Source organism: Cervus elaphus, chromosome 14, assembly GCF_910594005.1.
Source record: "Cervus elaphus chromosome 14, mCerEla1.1, whole genome shotgun sequence".
NCBI lineage: Eukaryota > Metazoa > Chordata > Mammalia > Artiodactyla > Cervidae > Cervus > Cervus elaphus.
This window is the reverse complement of record NC_057828.1, coordinates 29,098,575-29,117,330: the sequence shown is the minus strand read 5'-3', so window position 1 is coordinate 29,117,330 and position 18,756 is coordinate 29,098,575. Positions and strand designations below refer to the sequence as shown.

The following is an 18,756-nucleotide window of genomic DNA, read 5'->3' as shown; positions in this document are numbered from 1 at the left end:
CTTCAGACAAGATACTTAATCTCTATGATCCTTACGTATTTTTCCTACAGAATTGGGATAATAAATGAATCTATTGCACAGGATTGTGTGAGAATCCTGGGAGCTGACATTTGAAGGGGGCTTAGCATAGGCCCTGGCACATTTAGTGTTCACACTCAACAAGTAATAGCTGTTACGTTTTCAACTCCTTTTTTTTTTATAACTCGTCCAAGGTGTGCTATTTTAAAAATAATAAATGTGTTACTTCTACTTTGTTAGCTTCTCAAGTTTCCCATTTCCTTTAACTGTCTTTTAAAATAAGTAGCTTTTGGGACTTCCTTGGCAGTCCAGTGGTTAAGACTGTGCTTCCAACGCAGGGGACACAGGTTCGATCCCTGTGCAGGGAGCTGAGATCCCACATGCCGCTTGGTCAAAAAGTAAAAATTTATAAAACGGTAGCTTTCATTTGCCATCTCCATTTTCTTACTCCCCCCTGGTTTGTTTGCTGAGAGAATGTATCTTGGATTCTTGTTGTTTGCTAGGAACTGTGCTTGACTGTAAGAAGAGAGAGATGAAAGTGTGCTGTCAGAGTAAAAGCAGGAATCAGCAGACATTTCTCTCATACAGAGTGAGGAGGACTTCAGGAACAGATGGAGGTGCTCCATCTGCAGAAGGAGAAGAGCGTGCTGGGGACAGGCCTCAGTGCTGGAAATGGCTTGTTCAAAGTCACGTAGGCATGGATGCCAGGACGAGGGATGGGTTTCGTTGGAGCATGGGGTAAATGGGTGGCTTTGAGAACCTTTGAAGTGTATTTCAGCTTGTGCTGGCCTAAGTCTGATATATACATTTTGTCACTGAGACCATTAGGACCTTAGCTTTTAGACCTAGAAGGTCCACACTCAACATGGACTGGAAGTCACTTCATTTCTTTTGAAATAAAGTGTGTGTGTGTGTGTGTGTGTGTGAGAGAGAGAGAGAGAGAGAGGGAGAGATTTTTATTTTTGTGAGGAGGTGGAGGGTCTGCATGGACTGGATATCACTTCATTTCTTTTGAAGTAAAGTGTGTGTGTGTGTGTGTGTGTATGATTTTTGTTTTTGTGAGGAGGTGGAAGGGCTGCCCAGAATTTCTTTCAGGAAGGTATCTGCTCAGCTCCGGGTGTTTCCTCTTGGGGGAGTCTTGGTTAGACTTTCTCTGGTTTAGAGAAGATGGTATCTATGTCTACTCATTACGTCATGTTGCTGTAAATAGCACCCAAGCTGTACTTGTTGCCACCAAGCCGATTAAATTCAGGGTTAGTTCACAGAATTGGCTGCTGAACCTTTGGCTGCTCCCTTCTGTGCCCATGTTGTTTATTTAAGGTACTCAGATAGTGTCCTTGATTACTGACAAGTGCATTGAATTTTTTTGGAGGGGGCCATTGCAGCATTCTTACATTAGAAATGATTAAGTTCTTTGATTTTAAACCGTTGGCATCCTCAAACAGTATATTTGGTTTTTATGTAAAGATTCCTTAAGATTGGAAGATTACAGTTCCCATGTAGTAGAGTATTGAGCTATGCCTCTTTTTTTTGTCTCAAGGAATATTTTCAGAGCGGTAAACAGACTTTTGTTTGGAAATGCGTGTGTATGATTTTTGTTTTAAACATGGTTTGTAAAATTGTCAAAAAAAAATCCCCAATAGAAAGACAAGACTATTTAGAAAGTTGTTTTTAAGTTTTCGTTCATATACTTGGAGAATCATAGAACCATTAGAGGTAACAGAGACCTCAGATACCATCCTGTGGAATAGGTGACAGGAACTCTGGAACCTGCAGAGCTTCACGGCCTGCCTCGAGCTAGTGAGGGGCTGCTGAATCCAACTCCTGAGCTCTTGCCAGTGGCCCTGGCCCCGTCCTTTCCTACCCCTATATTCCACCCAGCTTTGACCCTGATTATGTGGGTGGTAAGCTGGTGATACTTCATTTTCTAAGGGTTGTTTTTTTTTTTTTTTTAAAAGATCCTAGATAGTATTTTCTGCATTCATAATGCATAATTTGTATGAAGGGTAGACAGTAAGTGATGTGTTACCAGGTAACATGATTTGTACATGATTTGTTCGTTTCTTTTAGAACGTCCAGTTGCCGATAATGAGCGAATGTTCGACGTCCTGCAGCGGTTTGGAAGTCAGAGGAGTGAAGTTCGGTTCTTTCTTCGCCACGAACGCCCCCCTGGTAGGGATGTTGGTAGGTAGCATCCTGTTGATCATGACAAAGATTCAGACTTCAGTTTCATGCTCGGGAGAGGTCACCCGTAATCAGGAGCAGGCAGTTTGATGGATGAGTGAGCAAGAAGCAAGGGGGAACAGTGAGGATAGCCCTCTCTCCCAAGCCCTGACGCTATAGGGTGGGCAGAAAAGGGTGTGGTTCTGTTTGTTGTGTTTTGTTGGAAGGTGGGAAAAGCTTGATGACAGGTTTTTTTTTTTTTAATGTATTATTTTTTGGCTGCACCACACGGCATGTGGAATCTTAGTTCCCCCACCAGGGGTCAGCCCCATGTCCCTTGCCTTGGAAGAACAGTCTTAATCACCAGACCACCAAGGAAGTCTCCTGACTACAGCTCTTAATATGGGCGGGAAGGAAAGGAGTCAGTAGAGCAGGAGTTTGAAATACAAGGAAGAAGGGAATGCTCGATGGGCAAGTTAGCCAAGGGGAAATTCGGGGTCGAGGGGGTGGAGGGGTGAGTTAGGAGGGTAAGGGAAGGGTCTGTTCCATTTTAACAGGGTGGAAGGGAAGCTTCCCAGAGGCAGTAAATGGGTGCTGTCTATGGGAGCAGTGGGAGGGGCTTCTCATCTGAAAACACTTGTTTTCTCTGAGGGAGGAGGCCCTAGTGGAGAATAGGAGAGAGTGTGGCCAGGGAAGCTGGCAGGCCAGGGCCTCTAGAGGACAGTGGAGATTAGACACCAGGAGACCATGGGTGATTTTGCTGCAGTGGTGCTCTGCAGCCCAGAGTGTAAGAGGAGAAGATGGTTGGATTGACCCAAGGTTGGCATTTGGCCAGACAAGTTCAGTGGAATGTTGGTGAGACAAGGAAAAAGAGGATGTTGGCGAGATGGCATTCAGGCAGAGATGGGGATAAAGTGAAGGCAGAGGGGCTGCAAGAAGAAGAAACTGCAAGTTTCAGGTTATTGAACAGGTATAGCGAGAGGTAATTGTGGTCAAAAAGTAAGAAATTTGAATTTAACATGTCAGGAATAGAGCATTTCTAGATAACGTGGTCTTGTATTGGACCATGAAATAAACCTGAATTAGAGAGGAGACAGGAAGTTGTGGATATGAGAGGCAAGCTTTTAGATGGTGAGGTCATCCAAAATGAAGGGGGGACTTGGGCAAAGAGAACGGGGGGGGTAACATGGTCACATCTGCTATGAGAGTTGTGACCAGAGTTTCTAGATGATGGTAAGCAGAGGGTAGAAGGTGAAACGTGGAGATCAGAAATGGTGGGCTGAAAGCAGCACTAGACATTGAGAACACAGTCAAAGCTGTGACTCTGGAGGTCTCATAGGATGTAGGAGAGAAAACAGTTTCAAGTCTTGAGATCTGTAGGGAAGCCTTTGTTCTCAGCGGAAAGCCATTGGTTGGAGCTGGGTTACTAGGTGTTTCTAAAAATGTTGGGACGCTTAAAATGGAAAGTTGATGGTTTGTGACTTTAGTATATATTGACAAATTCTTGGGAGTTAGAATGTTGATAACAGAGATTAATTATTATTATTATTATTATTTTAAATATGGAACGCTTCACGAATTTGTGTGTCATCCTTGCGCAGGGGCCATGCTAGTCTTCTCTGTATCGTTCCAATTTTAGTATATGTGCTGCCAAAGCGAGCACCAGAGGTTAATTATTACATGTTACAGAATTTTAAGTTTTACTCCTTTAGTACAGATGTCCATATGGCAGCCATTAGACATTATCAGAGGTGTGAGAGACCCCAGAATTGACTTAGTCTGGTCTCTTCTGCTCTATAGATAAGAAACGCTGATACTTAGGGGTTAGATGCCTTGTCAGAGGCCACATACCAGGAGGCAGAGCCAGGAGGGGAACCTGAGTCTCCTTATCCTGGCTGGTTCCTCGGCCTTTGGGCTTCACTGTGTCTGTAATTCTATTTTAAATAAACATGCATTTCCCCCCCCACCGCCCCCACCAAAGCTGCCTTGTTTTTTGTGATTTTGACATCTGCATCTTTATTTTGTTCTTTATTTACATTATTGGATACATCTCCTGTTAATCAATTAGTTGAATTTTCTCCCTTCATCTGTCAGTTCAAATATCTTCCTCTGTGGTACCTGGTGAATTATTAAATAGCTTCTCAATAGTGCAATATGCAGTTTCAGTGTGTCTGTAATGTGAGAAATGCAATCTGAAGATAAAGGTGCTGTTTTTACATTGTTGCAAAACACCAGTGCCACATAGTGTCAAAACTGGGATAAAACAGGATTGCTCTTTAGTGTCAGCCTTTGTGGTTGTAGACTTCTAGATTACAGATTAAGAGACTGTTACTGTATTCTTTTTCTGGTTTAACTAGGACCTGTGACCCAGAATGTATATGACTTTTCTTTTTTTTGGCCACACCATGCAGCATGTGGGCTCTTAAGTTCCTCAACCAGGGGTCAAGCCCATGCCCCCTTCAGTGAAGGCGCTGAGTCAACCTCTGGACCACCACCATGGAAATCCATTACTTTTTTCTCTTTTTTTAATATGACATTATTTTCAAAGCTCTTGCTTTTTATTCTAATTATGTGACTGAACATGCCAGTTCAGTTGCTCTCTCTTGGAGGCAGCAAAGAAAGCAATTATTCCTGAATGATAGATTTTTCTTTTTTCTAGCAGAAATATTGTGACAGGTACTGAGCTATTTTGCCAGAAAAATGAACAGTTTTAAAAGTAAAGCTGAGAAAATGTTGGAATTAGGTATAAGTGTGGTACGTGGCTCTGAGGATAGGCATATTTATTTACTTATTTGTGGGAATTTGTGCCAAGCTTCCAGGCAGATACAACAAACATTTGATTCAGAAGAAATTTTAATCTAAAACTTCTTGGGAAATAGTTTAGTATTTTTTCTGTAACATCTGGGAAGTACAGTTATGAGCTTAATTTCATGTATTTAAGAAACTGTCTTTGATATTTTGCAATTTATCAGTTTAAGTTAAAACTTTTCTCATCATGATACATTAAGTGACGCTGAGAAACATATATTTGGACCTGAAAAGTTCTTTTTACCCAAAAAAGCAGAATGTACAATGTTTGCCAACTAGTACTTTGCCACGCTAAGAAAATGAAATTTTTTTTACTTAAATGGGGAAGTACTTGCTAGTACTTAGGAATTACCGCAAAATTCGAAACACTACTTGTTCTGTTTCAATTGCTTCCTTCCCGTGGAAGTTACAAACACTTTAATGAGTGCAAGGGTGGGTTGATTAATTTTCACCTATTTCTTTCAGTGAGACTATTCCCAATTTTATTTCTGAGTAGCTAAATAGAGAACTGGGAACAGACACTGTAGGCAAATGGTATGAATGACCCATAATAAGAAGTATATTTATATTCTTAATTTTTCTCCTTTAGCACCTGACTCATGCAGCTTTTCTAGGGAATGGTTAGCATGTGACATTTTCTAGTGCTGACCATTCACTGTTCAAGTAAAGTTTTCTAGAACAGGTTGAATCTGTGAGACCTTAACTTCATTGGTATTGGAAAGTATTGATATTTTAAGTATATTTTCAACTTAAAGTATTAGAGAACATTAATAACATAACTGAGAAATGAACTGGTACTTAAAATATCTGTCACCTCTAGTGTTAATGCATACTTTTTGAATTTTGTGCTTAGTGAGTGGACCAAGGTCTCAGGATCCAAGTTTAAAAAGAAACGGTGTAAAAGTTCCAGGTGAACATCGAAGAAAGGAGAATGGCGTAAGTGATCATTGTTACCCATTTGTGTTTGGACCACAGTGATGCTGTTTTTTTTAACTTTTAATTTTATTCACTGTTACTTTTTTATTCAGTAGGTGATTAAGGGCAGCCCTTTTTTAAAGGCTTATTTTAAATTTATTTCATGAGAAAGTGATTAATGATCTCTATGGTGGTTGAAATATCCAACAACCTTAGATATGCAGATGATACCATTCTAATGGCAGAGAGTGAAGAGGAACTAAAGAGCCTCTTGATGAGGGTGAAAGAGTGAAAAAGCTGGCTTGAAACTCAACATTCAAAAAACAAAGATCTTGGCTTCTGGGCCCATCACTTCATGGCACAGAGAAAGGGAAAAATTAGAAGAAATGACAGATTTTATTTTCTTGGGCTCCAAAATCACTGCGGATGGTGACTTCAGCCATGAAATGAAAAGACGCTTGCTCCTTGGAAGGAAAGCTGTGACAAGCCTAGACAGCAATTGAAAAAGCAGAGACATCATTTTGGTGACAAATGTCTATTTAGTCAAAGCTGTAGTTTTTCCAGTAGTCATGTTTGGATGGGAGAGTTGAACCATGAAGGAGACTGAGTGCCAAAGAATTGATGCTTTTGAACTGTGGTGCTAGAGAAGACTCTTGAGAGTCCCTTGGACTGCAAGGAGATCCAACCAGTCAATCCTAGGGGAAATCAACCCTGAATATTCATTGGAAGGACTGATGCTGAAGCAGAAGCTTCAGTACTTTGCCCACCTGATGTGAAGAGCTGACTCACTGGATAAGACCCCGATACTGAGAATGATTGAAGGCAAAAGGAGAAAGGGTGGCAGGATGAAATGGTTACATTGCGTCACTGACTCAATGGACATGAATTTTAACAAACTCTGGAAGATAGTGTAGGACAGAGAAGCCTGGACTGCTGAAGTCCATAGGGTCACAGACAGACACGACTTCATGACTGTACAACAACAACATGGCTGTTAAAAAAAGTCAGATGCTGGATATATCACAAATACAGAACAAGTATTGAATAAGTTCGAGGAAGTATTTGTTTTTTTGGTGATTTTATTTGTTGCTGTTATTGCTTTTAGCATTAATGATATATTAATGCTCTTGCTATTGCATATGAATTTTATCAGGTGTCTTTGGGATTCCTTGTAGACATTTTCTTTTCAGAGCTTAGAATTTTTAACCTTGTTAGGGATTAGCTAAATTACCTCTCCAACCCACACTGCTTTTATTCCACCTTCCCCAAATTCTTCTATTTCTCTTCTTTGATCTCATAGTTATCTTAGTGATGAAAGGCTGATATGAGGATAACAAAAATGGTCTGACTGTTAATGAGGTTTCAGTGTATCTTGACACAATGTATCTTTCCCCATCACTGGATTTTTATTTTTTTTTAATGATTTATTTATTTTTTGGCCTTGCCATGAGACATGCAAAATTGTAGTTCTCCAACTAGGGATCAAACCCATGCCCCCCACAGTGGTAGCTTGGAGTCTTAACCACTGGACTGCCAGGGAAGTCCCATCACTGTTTTTTTTTTTAAATTTTTTTAAATTATGAAAATATTATAACACTTAAAAAACTTTTTTAAAAAATTTATTTATTGGCTGTTCTGGGCCTTTGTTGCTGCTTGGGCTTTTCTCTCATTGCAGCAAGTAGGGGTTCCTGTCTAGTTGCATTGTGTGGGCTTTTCATTGTAGTGACTTCTGTTGTTGCAGAGTATGGACTCTGTGGCTCACAGGCTTCAATAGTTGCAGTTCCCAGGTTCTAGGGCACAGGCTCAATAATATTTGTGGCGCACAGGCTTAGTTGCTCCGTAGCATGTGGGATCTTCCCGGACCAGGGATTAAACCCATATCTCCTGCATTGGCAGGTGGATTCTTCACTACTAAGCCACCAGGGAAGCCCCCTTCACTGGGTTTTTAAATAGTGTCTTTATTAATATATAACTGACGTGTAATAAACTACACATAGGGCTTCCCTGGTGGCTCAGATGGTAAAGAATCTGCCTGCAGTGTGCGAGACCTGGGTTCATTCAGTCCCTGGGTTGGGAAGATCCCCTGGAGAAGGAAATGGTAACCCACTCCAGTATTCTTGCCTGGAGAATCCCATGGACGGAGGAGCCTGGTAGGCTACAGTCCACGGGATCGCAAAGAGTCGGACACGACTGAGCGACTTCACTTTTGGGCTTCCCTGGTGGCTCAGAGGTTAAAGCGTCTGCCTGCAATGCAGGAGACCCGGGTTCGATCCCTGAGTCGGGAAGATCCCCTGGAGAAGGAAATGGCAACCCACCCCAGTATTCTTGCCTGGAGAATCCCATGGAGGGAGGAGCCTGGTAGGCTATAGTCCATGGGGTTGCAAAGAGTTGGACACGACTGAGCAACTTCAAAAATTTCGAAAAAAGTGATTAACACGACACAACAACAAACAAGCTGCTCACATGTTGGGTATACATTTTGATGAGTTTTGACTTGTGTACACCTCTGAAGCTGTCGCCATAATCAAGATAATGAACATATTCGATCACCCCCCCAAAAAAGTTTTCTTATATTCTTTTGTAGTCGTTCCTTCTTGCCTCCCTTCCCATCCTCAGGGAACTGCTAGGCGGTCTGCTGTCTGTCACTGTAAATTCGTTTTGTTTTCCAGAATCTAGGATAAATGGAGTCATTCAGTATATACTCTTTCTGTCTGAATTTGCTCAGGATAAATAGTTTGAGGTTTATTCATTTTGCTGTGTATCAGTAGTTGATTCCTTCGTATTGCTGAGAGATATTCTGTTGTCTGGTTACACCACTCCTTATCCATTCCTCTGTTGATGGACATTTTGATTGTTTACAGTTATTCTATATCATGCTGCGATAAGTACTTGGGTATACATCTTTGTATGGACACATGCTTTTATTAATATTTCTCTTACGTAAATACTTAGGAGTAGAATGGTTGGTTCATTTGTTAACTTTTTAAGAAGCTGTCAGACTGATTTCCAAAGTGATTGTTTTATCGTCCTCATCAGAGAGTTCTAGTTTTTCCACATCCTTGCCAACATTTGGTATGGTCAGTCCTTTTAATTTTGGCTTCTGCTAGGTGTGTGGTGGTAGTACATTCCGGTTTTATTTTGTATTTCTCTGATGGTTAATGGTATTGGGCATCTATCATGTGCTTATTTGCCATTCATATATTGTCTTTAGTGAAGTGTTAATATTTGTTCACTTCTTTTTTTATCATGTTGCAGGGCTTTTGGGATTTCACTTTCCCAGCTAGGTTTTGAATCCAGGCCATGGCAGTGAAATAACCGAATCCTAACCTTTAGGCCACTAGGGAACTTCCTGTTCACCTCTTTTGCTTATCTTTTTCATGATTGGGTTGTTTGCTTCCTTATTATTGAGTTTAAGAGTTCTTTATATATGCTGGATCCAAGGTTTTTTATTAGATAATTGGCAAATATTTTTCCCAGTCTATGACTTCAATACAGTATAATTAATCAACTTAGAAGTTTTAGATCTTACATGTGAGTTTAGGATCCATTTTGAATTAACATTTGCATGTATTGTGAGAGAAGTGCATTTTGTTTATTGTGTATGGATATCCAGTTGTACAAGCAGTATTTGTTGAAAAGACTATTCTTTCTCTACTCAATTGCCCATTCTCTTAAATCAATTACCAGTGTATGTGTGGGTCTGTTTTTGTACTCTGTCTTCTGTTTCATTGATCTGTTTATCTAACATGATATCAGTAACACAATGTATTGATTGCTAAAGCGCGGTTAGTCTTGATTGATGTCAGGCAGTGTATGTTTTCTAACTCTTCTTTTCGAAGTTGTTTTGGCTATTCTGTATCATTTGTACTTCCATATGACATTGTAGAATCTGCCAGTTGATTTATTTGTTTATAAAAAACGCCTGCTGGGATTTGGGTCGGTATTCTCTTGACTCTGTAGGTCAGTGTGGGAAACATTGCCATCTTGACAGTGTTGAGCTTTTTAGCTCACAAGCACCACAGTGTTCCTCCCCAAACAGGCCTTCTCTCCCTCGGCCATGGTTTGAAGTTTTCAGTGTCAGGCCTGAGCATCTGTCAGATTTATTCTTGAGTGCTTCATGGTTTTTATGCTGTTAATGATATTAAAAGATTTCTTTTTTCAGTTTCTGGGTGTTGCTAATGTATAGAGATATAGTTGATTTTGGCATATTGATGTTTTATCCTGCATTCTTGCTAAATAACTTATTAGTTCTGGTAGCTTTTTATAGATTCCATAGACTTTTCTTCATAGATGATTATATTGTCTTTGAGTAAAGACAGAGATTTTTCCCTTTGCAATCTGGATATAATATAATATATAAATATATTATATATTATATAAATATGATCTTCTTGCCTTCCTTTCTTTCTAGCCGAACCTCTTAGGACCATGTCGAATGGATGCTTAGGGAGTATAGTAGACATCTTGCTTTGTCTCTGATGACCTACTGTATCTTGAATTTTTTAAATTCCAGTGTTACATTTTTTAAAGGGTGTTTTGATGACTGTATTCTAAGTTTGCTGCCAATACCCCAACATCATGTTTGATATGGTCAAACACTGCCTTCCTAATTTAACTACAGAACAAGGTGATTCCAAATTGTTCCATTTGTGTCAGTACTGAAACTATTTAATTTAAATTTACAGCTTAAAAGAGTCTGTGTATCATTATGTTTTAAATCTTATTAAGTCAATATGGGAATATTAATATAAAAATTAATGACTTCTTTAATATGATGGGAGAAAAATAGCCAAATAATTTTGTCATGATTGCATGATTTGAGGGAGGAGTCTCCATGATCATTTTATACTGAGTTGGAGTATTTGCACTTTTTTTGGTAGGTTAATAGTCCTAGAATGGATCTGACACTTGCTGAACTTCAGGAAATGGCATCCCGCCAGCAGCAACAGATTGAGGCCCAGCAACAAATGCTGGCCACTAAGGTAATGGCCATGTTTTCAGAGACCTAGCAGGCCACTCCTGTTCATGTGTAAGTAAAGCTGTTTGCACTCCACCCTTGCTAGTAAGCCGGTTCCCTCAGATATGAGTTGATAACATCAGCCTGACAGGTATCTGCCGTGGGGTACTTTCTTCTCTTCACTGTAGCGTTTTGTAGAAATCCTGAAATCATTCAGTTGTTGTAGATCCCCCTCTCCCTGATCCTGATCAAAGTTAACCACGCTATGCTGAGTGTCAGTAAAACAGGGAAGGCGTAAAGAGCCTTTCAGCTTTGCTTGCAGGTGCTAGTCTGGGCTGACTTCATCTTGAATCAGGAGGAACTTCAAAGTCGCCTCATGCTCACCTGTCCCCAGCTGCTACTTGGCACCGATAACAGGCTGCTTGCCTCTACTTGGGGACATGCTCCACCCACAAATTAAAGCTTGTCCTCTCCTTGAACAGAGAAAATATGGGAAGTTTCTCCATTACTCTCAAAACCAGTCTTCCTGCGGGTGCTCCTGCCAGCCTTGGGCTAATAATCTAAACCAGATGTCGTCAGACTTTCTGAAGGGCCGAAATATTTTAGGCTTTGCAGGCTGTGCGGTCTCAGCTCTGCATTTGTGGCTGGAAAGCAGCCATAAACAATAGGTAAACGAATGGATGTGGCCATGTGCCAAGAGAACTTTGCTTACAAAGACAGACAATAGGCTGTGTAGTCTGTCAGCCCTGGTCTAAACACTCTGTCTTTGCCGACCAGTCTTTGAGGGTCTGTAAGTTCACTGACACTGGGGTGGACACCTGAGGGTTTGAGTAGCAAGGTCCCCAACACGGCTTTGAAATGATGGCCAGGGATTTTTCAACGTGATTCTCGGCACGCACTGTGGCCTTCCCTGTAATACTTCTTAGGGTTCCTATGCTTCCTTTTCTTTTCTTTTTTAACACTTAAAATATGTATTGAAGTTACAAATCAAACTTTTCCATATGGTTCCCACGTAGAAAACACAATATTTAAAGGTATTCAATAGCTATTTTTTTACTCCCTGGCAATGGGCAAAGAGGCACCTGATTGGTGGTGTTGCTCTTATATCAGTCAGGGGCAAAGCAGATGTCTAGTCCTTTGTTCATCCTAGCTTGATGCCTGGATTGGTGGCCAGAGCTATTTCATGCCTGGGGCACATAAAATACAGAAAAAAAGAAAAAAAAAAAAAAGCTATTTTTTTATACATCAGAGGGTTAGTGGCACCAAATGTACCTATGCATCCTTTTCTACTTTTGATGCTGGACACCAGCTTTTTCAAAATCCTGTGTGTCGTTGCTTCTCATACTTTAACGTGGATATGAATCACCTAGGGATTTTGTTGAAAATGCATGTTCTGATTCAGTGGGTGGGGGTTGGGGGTCTGACATTTTGCATTTCTAATGTGATCCCATGTGGTGCTGATGTAGCATTCCTTGAGTAGCAAGGACATGAATTCAAATAAAAAATTTGGTTGTTAACAGAATAAATCTTTAAAATCAAGGTCTTATTTTGAAACTGTGTTCTTGTATGTGTTAGCCACACAGATCTGAGAAGTTTACTCTTGAGTATAAATTGTGTGGCTCTGTTATCCTCAGTTGAAATTTTAGATATAATAGGAATAAAATTGTAAGTTGCATAATTGCAGTTTTCTGAAGGCATTCTTTAGAAAGTAGTTCTTTGGCTCTTTACTAAGGGTACCGAGTGTGCCCTAACTATGTAAGATGCTGTTCACAGAGATTTCCATTGCACGTTGCATTGAATCCTCACTGCAGCCCTAGAGGGACTAGTGATCATCTCATTTTATAGGTGAAGACAGAGACTTGTAGACTCAATGAGGTTATATAATTTGCCCCAAAGTCTCATAGCTAATAAGTGGCAGAGCTTGAGTCTGAATACAAATTTAACTTCAAAGTGTGTCATTTAATAACTTTCTTTTACCGCTTCCCATCTCTGCATGAGCTCCTTCTTAAAATTAATGGCTGCAGCTGATGAAAACTAGTTCACAGATCACTGCTTGCTTGCTGCAAAAAGACCATTTGGATAATAGTACTGATTCCTGGATCTTACCGCCTTAAGAAGCAGATTCTAGGGTTGAGCTCAGGTGCGTGTTTTTCACAAACTCCCCAGGTGGTTCTGATGGCAGGGTGAGGACAGATGGTAAGACCAGAGCGATGCCATAGATACACATCAGTCTGGGCATCTCAGGGTGTGATTGTAGGTTAGTGGTCTGCTGTTTAAAATGACAAGTTTGATGATGGCTTATATCTTTAGGAACAGCGCTTGAAGTTTTTGAAACAGCAAGATCAGCGTCAACAGCAACAAGCAGCTGAACAAGAAAAGCTTAAGAGGCTCAAAGAAATAGCTGAGAATCAGGAAGCGAAGCTGAAAAAAGTGAGAGCACTTAAAGGCCACGTGGAACAGAAGAGGCTAAGCAATGGGAAACTTGGTGAGTTGCTCCCAGTAAGTTTACTTTAGTGCTAAATGCCACAAACTGTTTGCGTATAGAAAAACCCTGGTGTAGGAAGTTTGTGTAAATTCGTAGTAAGTAAGAGGACTAAGATGAGACTTTGTATGTAGGTCACTTTAAAAGGATTTTTTGGGAAAAGTATAATTCACTGAAGTTTTGAAGCTGCTGGTTCCCCTGAATTGAATTCAGCTATTGAATGTTTTAGACAAGTTTGCTTTTAGGAAAATAGAGTAGTAGTTTTTTTTTTTTCTGTCTCTCGAAATATTTTTGTGACTGAAGGTTCAATGAAGGCAAGGATTTTTATTCATATTAATAGCTCCATTGATTATAATACCATTTTAATTAAAACTTTAGTGATTTGGTTTATAGATGTCTTTGTTGGTTTCAGTTGCTTATAAAGGATTCGGTTGGTTCTAGGACATTTCTGAAAATTTTCTTTGCTTTTTATGAGAAAGTTTATGGTACATCTTAGGTTGCCCGGGAAGTGATCCCTTCTCATTTTTCTTTTCAACAACTGTTGCTTTTCTCGTTCTTCTTTAGTGGAGGAAATTGAACAGATGAATAGTTTGTTCCAGCAAAAGCAGAGGGAGCTTGTTCTGGCTGTGTCAAAAGTAGAGGAACTTACGAGACAACTGGAGATGCTGAAGAACGGCAGGATTGACGGTCACCATGACAACCAGTCCGCGGTGGCTGAGCTCGATCGGCTCTACAAGGAGCTTCAGGTAAACAGTGGCCTCTTGTGACATTTCAGGGGCACCTCTTCTCCAGCACCACAGCATTGTCCGCATACAGGCCAGGAAGTCCTGGATTTCCACCTCTTTTCCTTAAAGGGGTGGGGACGGGGAGGAAGACCTAAGCTCCACAGAATCCAGAATAAACTTTATGATACCTCAAACAGGAAACTTGAGGCCTTCATTGTGACCACAGCTGGTGGTCTAACACTTCATTTTAAACCATGAGATGAGAAGTGTGGAGGGACCTTACATTTTTAGAAATTATATAATAGTGAACCGTGTGATTATCTGTTTGAGAAATTTATCTGCCTACTCCTTGGCTACTTTTTTCTCCCCTAATTTTATTCAGTTAAGAAACAAACTGAACCAGGAGCAGAATGCCAAGCTGCAACAACAGAGGGAGTGTTTGAATAAGCGCAATTCAGAAGTGGCGGTGATGGACAAGCGTGTTAATGAGCTCAGGGACCGGCTGTGGAAGAAGAAGGCGGCCCTGCAGCAGAAAGAGAACCTTCCTGTAAGTGCGCGGTTGGCCGGGGCCAGGGGGAGGGGCAGTGACCATCCCAGTGAGGCCGGTGCTTGCGTATTTCAGAAACACTGCTGGGTGCATCCTGGGCAGAGAGACAGGGCCTGTGGCTCCTTGAAAGAGAGTCCCCTTTTCTTGAACTTTTAATATTATCCCCTCCGTAGCTCTGCTCTTCTTTCTAATTCTTGTAATGAAGTGTGGGTGAGACTTCACCCAGGGGTGTTTTTGTCGGGGGACGTTTCTGGTACACTTGATGGCTAGATCTTGAAAGTGCTGGATTTTAGCAGTTAAAATGATCATGGTGTCACGGATTTTTCTGAGTTGGATCCGGCCTGACTTGCAATACGAAAGGCCCCGTGCTTTCTCCGAACAAGGTCTCGTCTGATGGACACGTGCCCCAGCCGGGGGCGTCGGGGCCGAGTCGCGTGGCGGCGGTCGGTCCCTACATCCAGTCGTCGACTATGCCCCGGATCCCGTCGCGGCCTGAACTTCTGGTGAAGCCAGCCCTGCCCGACGGGCCCGGGGCCACGCAGGCTTCCGAGGGGCCCATGAAAGTCCAGACGCTGCCCAACATGAGATCTGGGGCCTCTTCGCAAGCAAAAGGTAAAACCAGGCACTTCCTAGTCCTTCCATGGCCTAGCTGTTCCCCTCCTCACTGTGATTTCCCTTCAAGTTTGAGTTTTATTTATTTATTTTTGTATACCTTTCTTTTATTTGTGCGTCACAGCAAGTCTTTTTTTTAATTTAAATTCCCCCCCTCCCCAAGTTTTGAGTTTTAAAAGGTGTCTTCCTATTTATTGCTTGTTCATGTTGAAGTTCTAAAAACCTCCTTGTGTTCTTTGGGGTTAAGAAATGATAATTTTCTTAATGCTCAATAATATAGTTCTGCTCAGGAAATGAAATAAAACATCAGGTTTTTGAAAACCTAAAAATTGGTTTGAATTCCTACTCATTAATAAAGAAATTTTGATCTGATGTTAACAGCTTGAGAATTTTCCCTGTTGTATAAAAAGGCCAGATATCTGTTAGTGGCATCATCTCCACAGACTGTGAGGTGGTGGGTCCACTCTGTTGATGGTTGGTGTTTACTATTCGTATGTGCTTCTGCGTGAGAATTTGCCTACGGATAACGTTTAGAATAAAAGGAAACACTGGGAGATAAAAGTAAAGGTAAAAGGAGGGAGGTTCAAAAGGAAGGGGATATTGTATACCTATGGCTGATTCATGTTAAGGTTTGACAGAAGACAACAAAATTCTGTAAAGCAATTATCCTTCAATTAAAAAAAATAATAAATTTTTTTAAAAAGTGAAGGTAATAGAGGCTCCTTGTGTTAGTAACCTTTGCTTTCTCTGTGTAGTCCTCAGATATTTTGGGGGGTGGGGGTGCACGCCAGAGTTTTATATTAATAAGAGGAGAAAATGAAAGAGTTGTAGGAATAGCTGGGTGAAAATATCCTTTAATGAGCTTAATATTCAGGAGAAAAAAATAGATTTGTGTCTTTTCCCTAGCCACTATCATGTATAAATAATAGCTAACTTTAAAATTATTTGTTATTTTGCTGTAATTACCACTGTGACGCAGTAGTGCTACGTAGTCTGGGTTTTATTGTAGAAAGAGTTACTTATGTAAAAGAAAAGCTGTGGCTTTGAAACTTAAATGCCAGTTTAGAAAACACTTGAATGTTTTGATTTATTCAAGACTGTGGTCAGAATCATGGGCTGAAAGCCTGCGTTTTTGCTTTCGTTGTGCGTGCATCACTTGTGGTGGTTATGTAAGACACACCAGCGAGCCCTTGGTTTGCTAAATTGGAAGTTGTTTTCTGGGTGTGATGGTGATGTTTTCTTACCCTGTGAGAAGTCGTGTCCTTGCTGCTTCAAGCAGACTCTGTGCTGATTGTGATTATTTAAAGTAAGCGAGAACACGCTTAGGTTGTTAATACAAGTATAAAATCTGATGTTTCTAAGTAAGTTTACTGGGCTTGTCATGAGTCTGAGATTTAAACCAATTTTTAGAGATTAAGGGCTTTTCTGTGGCTTAGCTGGTAAAGAATCTGCATAAAATGCGGGAGCCCTGGGTTCGATCCCTGGGTTGGGAAGATCCCCTGGAGAAGGGAAAGGCTACCCACTCTAGTGTTCTGGCCTGGAGAATTCCATGGACTGTATATGTATAATCCATGGGGTGGCAAAGAGTCAGACACAGCTGAACGACTTTCATGAGATTAAATGTCTTAGCAGCAAAGGGAACCATTAAAAATCTCCTTAGCATGCTGGGTTATTGTAGCTACTTTTCTGTGTTCTAGGCTCTAAAATCCATCTGCTTGGCCCTGATTGGACTCCTCCAAATGCAGATCTTTTCTCTAGCCAAGCCTCTGCCTCTGTGTCTAAAAGCTCTGGGAACGTTCCAGACCAAGGTGAGGTTTACTTGTGCTGTTCCTGAGTATTCTCTTTTGGCCATCTGAGGGCTCCAAGTATTCTTTTTTAGATAGCTGCTTTTTAGTGTGTTAAAACCAGGGACCGTGTTTATTTCCAGAACAGCTTCTTTAGCCAGGGAATTAAGGTAGGAGCATTGTAGTATGGGGTTATTCCTTAATCAACTTAATTCAAAAATAGAGCATTTAATGACTATAGGATTTCAAAGAGATTGTGGAGAGAGTAACATGAATAAGAAATTTTTATCACAAGTAATTTGATTATTAGAGTGATTTTTTTTTTTTTCCTGTCTTCTTCAGTGGATGATGGAGAGGTTCCATTGAGGGAGAAGGAGAAGAAAGTGCGCCCCTTTTCGATGTTTGACACCGTGGACCAATCTGCCGCCCCACCTGCCTTCGGTACCCTGAGGAAGAACCAGAGCAGTGAAGACATCCTGCGGGATGCTCAGGTATATGAGGACGTCCCAGTTTTAACATTTTATAGTAATTCTTTGTGCATTTTTCAAGAGAGAAAGTATTAATGTGAGGGAGAATAAAGAAACAAAGTCTGGAAGATTAGAAAATATAACTGCATTCTGTTATTTTCAGTTCTGTTACTTGAGTGTATTTGTGGTTTCCCATCATACAGGAGGAGCGTGACTGACTGGCTTGTGGGTCTTATTTTGTGTGACTCTCTAAAAAATACAAGTGCATTAAAGAACATTGTGTTCACACTGCTTAGTTATGTTGTCTCTTCAAAATTTGGGGTTAAGGCAATATCAAGCAATTTGATGGTAAATCTTCAATAACTGTTAGAATCCCAACCTTTGACGACCAGGCTGTGGCTGTGTGATCCAGTTAGGGTTTTTTTTTTTTTTTCTTTTTACAACACGGCCCAGATTGCATAAAGTTCCATTGAACAGGAATGGTTTTCAGTTACTGGTGCCATCTGTGAATATGTAAAATGGCAATTAAAGGTTTTCAAGTGGACACTTAAACAGTTGCCCCAGTAGGAAGGGGTGACTCAGAGGAAGTCGTACTGGATAGGAATTGTATTGCATTACTGAAGGTCCTTTTACATGTGATTAAACTCAGAGATTTAAAACTTTTTAATGACCTTTCAATGTAGAGCTAGTCTTTTTGGTCTGTATTGATGCTTGTAAAACTTAGGTTATCTAGAACATTCCATGTACCCAGTTATACAATATTTTAATTGTATGTATGTGTGTGTGTGTGTTTACAGGCTGCAAATAAAAATGTGGCTAAGGTACCACCTCCTGTCCCATCAAAACCAAAACAGATAAATTTGCCTTATTTCGGACAAACTAACCAGTCACCATCCGATATGAAGCCAGACGGAACTGCTCCGCAGTTGTCAGCAGCTGTTGCATCCATGGGAGGTAAACCCAAACCCACAGTGCAGCAGCAGAGGGTCCTGCTGGCCCCCGGCGGGCCTTCAGTGGGCCCAGCAGACCAGACCGTTCCTCCAGGTTCTAAGCAAGACAGTCCCCCTGCTGCCGCTGTCCGACCCTTCACGCCTCAACCTTCCAAGGATGCCCTCCTTCCACCCTTCAGAAAACCCCAGACGGTGGCCACCAGCTCCATATACTCCATGTACACACAGCACCAGGCTCCTGGGAAAAACTTCCAACAGGCCGTGCAGAGCGCGCTGACCAAGCCCCATCCCCGAGCACCCCACTTTCCAAGCGGTAAGATTCTGGATC

General features: G+C 41.1%; 1 protein-coding gene, 1 non-coding gene and 1 pseudogene across 4 annotated transcripts in view; 2 read left to right on the top strand and 1 right to left on the bottom strand.

Moving 5' to 3' along the window:
• TP53BP2 (tumor protein p53 binding protein 2) overlaps positions 1–18,756 on the top strand; it is a 66,697-nt gene that overhangs the window by 31,313 nt on the left and 16,628 nt on the right. For 2 of the 3 annotated variants that reach the window (XM_043924209.1, XM_043924210.1), the window contains exons 3-12: positions 2,089–2,202; positions 5,843–5,925; positions 10,785–10,886; positions 13,172–13,346; positions 13,908–14,089; positions 14,451–14,615; positions 14,999–15,227; positions 16,925–17,035; positions 17,354–17,502; positions 18,276–18,741. In XM_043924209.1, the coding sequence (XP_043780144.1) occupies positions 2,089–2,202; positions 5,843–5,925; positions 10,785–10,886; positions 13,172–13,346; positions 13,908–14,089; positions 14,451–14,615; positions 14,999–15,227; positions 16,925–17,035; positions 17,354–17,502; positions 18,276–18,741 (1,776 nt within the window). The remainder of the gene's footprint in view (positions 1–2,088; positions 2,203–5,842; positions 5,926–10,784; positions 10,887–13,171; positions 13,347–13,907; positions 14,090–14,450; positions 14,616–14,998; positions 15,228–16,924; positions 17,036–17,353; positions 17,503–18,275; positions 18,742–18,756) is intronic. The other variant, XM_043924211.1, reaches the window with a different exon arrangement.
• On the bottom strand, positions 3,738–3,844 carry LOC122708347. Its single transcript, XR_006345134.1, has one exon. It is a non-coding gene; the product is annotated as a U6 spliceosomal RNA (small nuclear RNA).
• LOC122708389 lies at positions 11,917–12,061 on the top strand (annotated as a pseudogene).